General features: G+C 56.1%; 1 protein-coding gene across 1 annotated transcript in view; it reads left to right on the top strand.

Annotated features, from left to right (window-relative positions):
- SFSWAP (splicing factor SWAP) overlaps positions 1-4,994 on the top strand; it is a gene marked incomplete at its 5' end in the record, with an annotated part of 66,700 nt that overhangs the window by 55,216 nt on the left and 6,490 nt on the right. Inside the window, 1 exon segment of the mRNA XM_014587407.1 lies at positions 134-259. Coding sequence (XP_014442893.1) covers positions 134-259 — 126 coding nt within the window.

Below are 4,994 nucleotides of genomic sequence, written 5' to 3'. Positions count from 1 at the left end.
CCTCAGCCCGGTGTTCGGCACCAGTGCTGTGGCAGGACTGGGGCCTCTGGTGGCTGGCGCAGAGGCGGGTCCTGGGCCGGGGGCTCAGACACGCTGCCCGGAAGCCGAGCTGAACCTCATCTCATCTGCCCAGGTCCCGCTCCCGGTCCCCTCGGAGGAGAGCTCACTCCCCGGAACGACGGCGGGAAGAAAGGAGCGTCCCCACCGCCTACCGGATGAGCAGCAGCCCTGGGGCCAGCCGGAGACGGACACGCTCCAGGTAGGCACCTGACACGGGCCGTGGGAGTGCCGTCCACCGGGCCGTGGCAGTGTGGGGTCGTCACATGTACCCACACCCAGCCCATGTGGGGGCACCTCACCCAGCAAGCTACACTGCCCCGCACCTTCCCGGCGCTCTCCTCTGCCCCGGCTCCTCCTCCAACTCCAGAAAGCAGAGCCAGCCTCTCCCGCGGAGCCTGCCTTGCCCACACTAGCCGTCCACAGGCACGAGCCTCCCTGGAGTGCCCCATCGGGAGCCTCTCCGGGGCTCTTCTGACAGGGAGGGGACACTGCAGCCGTGCCCTAGCGTGCAGCTCCATGAGCTGACAGGTGTCTCTCCTCCTCAAGTTCTGCTAGTAGTGTGTGCCCAGACAGAGCCAGGGATGGAGTGGCCACACCGCAATCCCCTCTCCTCCGTTCTCTCTGGATTTGGGGCACACAAATGTACGTGCCTGGCATGATTTTCAAACCACTGGGTCCAGGACTCAAACTGTGCATTGGCCATATGGGATCCAGTTGCCTTAGCCTCCGTGCCACCTGCTGGCCTCTAACGTGATCTGTATTCACTCAGATAGAAAAGCCGGCAGTGACCCTGTAGTGCTGACTGGTGTCAGGAAGGTCTCTTGCACAAACCCGCCCTGTCTGTGAGCCACACCTGTGCCTCAGCAACCCGCACCAGACTTCAGTGACTGTTCAGGATGAGACGATGCGAACTGGAGTTCTCTCTGCGAGAGAAATGGGAGTGCTGGGAGGGGTATTGGGCAGGGACTCACTGCCTCACAGTCCCTCCTGCTCTTCCTGATCAGGCAGGGCCGGCCCCAGCTGGGGCTCCCCTGCAGCCTTAGCCCTTGTGCGGCAGTAGCGGCCACACCACAGATGAGGCAGTTCTGTTTGTGAAACGACTCAGCATTTGAAACCACCCTCACCTCGGCTCCGTGTAAAAGGCACAGACTAAGATGAATCCCTTGTAGCAGAGGGGCTCTTAACAGAGAGCTGCTTGCTTCACTGTCGAATTAACCTTGGCGCTGAAAGAGCCATCTTGGGAGAAGGTGGCGATTGCATTTGGCATCAGCTGCCCCGCCGTTTGGCTGGGACTAGCAGTCGGGCACAGGAAGTAAAACCGCACTGCTGAGCTGCCCTGCCCTGCCCGTGCTGGTACTCGGCCGTCAGTGGAGAGCGTGTGTGCGATGGCCAGTCTTAAGTAAGTAAGCCCAGAGTTCGTCAGCAGATTCAGGCTCACCAGTCTGCTGCTTTTTTTTTTTTTTCTTTCAGAGGTTTTTGCTATAGGGTGCATGCGCTCGCCAGACAGACAGAGAGACAGAAAGCAAGAAATCACCCCCCAGGGGGATGGCCACACTGCAATCCATTCTCCTCTCGGGATCTTGGGCACGCATGCACATGTGCCTGGAGTGAATTTAAGCCACTGGGTCCAGGACTTGAACCGCAGTCGACGTTCATCATGGGAGCCCAGCAACATACCATTACGCCCCCTGCTGGTCCCCCAGTCTGCTTTATTAACAGGTGGGTGACCCGCCACCCGCTGTCTCAGTGCAGCATGGGGTCCAGGCTTCAGTGCAGTGCGTGGTCAGGCCAATGTGGCTTCAGTCCCAGACTGATCTACACCTTCTTCCTTCAAGACTTTATTTTACAAGAAAGTTCTAAAAACAGTACCTTCGGGCCTGCTCCAAGACCTAGTTATTGAGGGAGCCAGACCCTCCGTGGCCGACCACCAGTCCAAGCCCTGGCCTGGCAGGCTGTACTGTTAACTATTACAGTACTCCCACAGAAGTGCTGCCTGGAGGCAGAGGCATCGTAGCATGCAGGACCCCCAGCTGCTCTCAGTACCCTTCCTGGCAGTGCACGCACGAATCACTGCCTCTAGTCCCTGCACCCGGCAGGCGGGGAGAGACCAAGGGAATTCGTGGGAGTATGCCACTGCTGTAAGACCTTATGCATACGTGAACTTTTTTTAAGAATTATTTTATTTAACCCTATTTATTTTAATTTGACTAGAGAGGGACAGAGTGAGGAGGAAAGTGAGAAAGCAAGCAGCCAGGTCCAGGACTCAAACTTTGGTCAGCCACGTGGGAGGCCAGCGCTCTAACCAGTACGCCACCTGCCCACCCCATACATTAACGTTATTTAATCAAGTAGGCTTCAGCAATTGATGAATGAATGTATGTTGTATTTCTCTAGAACATCCACTAAAAAGGTAGCTAAAAACCAATACAACTGTAGAGTATAAAATGCCGTACTGTGGTCAGAAGAAAGCAGAGGGCAGCGAGCAGGAGAAAGGCAAGGAGACACGTGATAGCAGGTGGGCCTGACTGCAGGGAGGGCGCAGCAAATGCCAGCCGTCTGGGCCTTGTTGTAAGAGGCAGAGACTGGGGCTGGCCCCCACGGCTGAGTGGTGAAGGGGCTGGACCTGGACCCTCCACGGCCAACTGCACAGTTTGAACCCAGCCTCAGTGCCTTGAGAACCGCGCTCCGACTCACGCACCCAAAACCCTGAGAGGCGAAGGAGTAGGGAGGGGCGTGCAGCGTGACGTGCTGTCACGGGGTGCTCCCTCCCTCCCTCCGTCTCTCCGTCTCTCCGTCTCTCGTGGCCAGAGCTGTAACGGTGTAAAAACGAAAGACAGTCCTAACAGTGAGCTGCTTACAAAAGATCCTGCAGCTAGAGTGTAAAAGATGGGAGAGCCCACCACGCCATGACGCGGCTCTGCTCCGTGACACTGTGTAGGCAGCAAGACATGTTACCAGAGGGCCAGCAGGTGGCATGGTGGCTGGGGCAGCTGCATCCTGGTGGCCAACGGTGTGGCTCAAGTCCTGACCTGGCAGCCTGAAAAACAGGCTGGGCATGTGTGTGTGACTGCCCAAAAGCCTGAGAGGAGACTGGCGAAGAAGACTCTGCATGAGCTCCCCTCGGGGGCTTTCTCACCTTGTGTCTCTGTCTCTGTCCTCTGGCAAGCACACTCACCCTTTAGAAAAGTAGTCAGGGGAAAAAGTGTTACTGGAGATAAAGCAGCATTTGATAATGATGAAAGAGTTATTGTGAGAATATAGTTTTTAAATGTTCGCATTGAATAAAGCTGTAAAACGCTTGGATTGAAAATGACAGCAGTTGTGGGGCCAGTAGTTAACGTAATGGCTATGTCGCTGGACTCCCCTGTAGTAGACTGCGGTTTGAGTCCCGGACCTGGTGGCTTAAACTCATGCTGGGCACGTGTGCATGCGTGCCCAAGATCCCGAGAGGAGAATGGAGGAGAAGAAATTACGGCGTGGCCATCCCCCCTGGGGGGTGATTTCTCGCTTTCTATTTCTCTGTCTCTCTCTGACTTTCTGGCGAGCGCATGTGCCCAATAAGAAAAACCTCTCCAAGAAAAGAAGAAAAAGAAAAGAAAAGAAAATTACAGCAGTCGATGCACAGGAGGACAGCTGAGAGTGAGACACGGCCCGCGCCGGCCGACTCAGGTGTGGGGCGCGGCTGGGGCACGTCAGTCCTGGCCGTGACGGGCCCAGGAGAGCTAGGTGGGGCGCAGGCCCTGCCCAGTAACCGTGCAGCAGCAGCAGGACCTGCTCACGGGTCTGTAAGGCCTGTGAGTACTGGCACGGTAACCGTGCTTTTTCTTTAAGACTCTCAACAGTCTCAGTGCCACCGTCCCTACCCTCAGCCCCAGCCAGCCCAGCTCCTGCACCCATGTGACCATGGTGCTCAGGGAGGGTAGGGAGGGCTCTGGACACAAACCCGGAGTCTCCCAGGAACCAGCCCCCACAGGTCAGCGGGCCGCAGGAGAAGCTAGAGTGTGCTGTGGAGTGAGTGAGGGTGAACGCATACATCCGAGGGCAGGCTGTCTTTGGAGAGGTCGGCAGTTTAGGAATTTGTATTAGGAAAGGACAGAGGTCCGGAAATAACGATCTAGTCTGAGGAAGCTGGGAAGAAGAAAACCAGATTAAACCTCAAGTCTCTAGGAGGAGGTCAAAGCAGAATCATAAACCGGCCAAGTAGAAAACAGAGCAGCAGAGGGTTGTAGTAAAGCCGAGAGGGCTGGGGGAATGGCCCGGAAATTGCAGGCCTTCAGACTCATCGCCAACGAAGGACCCGCAGACATTGAAAAGAAAATAAGGAAGTGGATTTTAAAGCAGTTCATTCGACGGCCTGGATGAAACGGAGCTGTTACCAGAAGACCGAGATTATCTGAATTATCTCGTATCTGCTGAAAAAGAAGTTTGTAATCGCAGACCTTCCCCCAGACTCCATCCCAGATGGCCTCACCAGGGAATTCTCACACCCAGGAGAGAAGGGCTACCCACTCGCTGTGGGAGCAGAGGAGGCGCACGTCCCAGCTCAGCTCCTGAGGCCAGAGGGCTCTGGTTCCCAAAGGAGGCGAGGGTGTATGTGCTCACACATGCGTGTGTGTTCGCAGGCCGGCCCTCTCGGGAACCAAGGTTCAAATTGACTTGGAAGGTAGCAGAAGAGGGCCACCTGGTGGGCGGTGCTTAGAGTGGGGGGATGGCACGTGGCCGATGAAGCAGTTCGAGTCCTGGCCCAGTGTCTTGAGAAACACGCCAGGCACATGTGTGTGCCCCAGTTCCCAAGAGGATGATGGAGAAGGGATGGCATGGCCATGTCTGGGGGTGGGGTGGGGCTTTCTCACTTCTCTCTTCTCTCTCTGTTTCCAGCAAGCACACACACCCTGTAATACAGTTTTTAAAAATAAGCACAATGTTAGCAGACT

The sequence above is a fragment of the Tupaia chinensis genome, unplaced genomic scaffold (genome assembly GCF_000334495.1).
Source record: "Tupaia chinensis unplaced genomic scaffold, TupChi_1.0 Scaffold000211_1, whole genome shotgun sequence".
Classification (NCBI taxonomy): domain Eukaryota; kingdom Metazoa; phylum Chordata; class Mammalia; order Scandentia; family Tupaiidae; genus Tupaia; species Tupaia belangeri.
The sequence above is the reverse complement of the archived record's forward strand: the minus strand, read 5'-3'. Positions and strand labels throughout refer to the sequence as shown.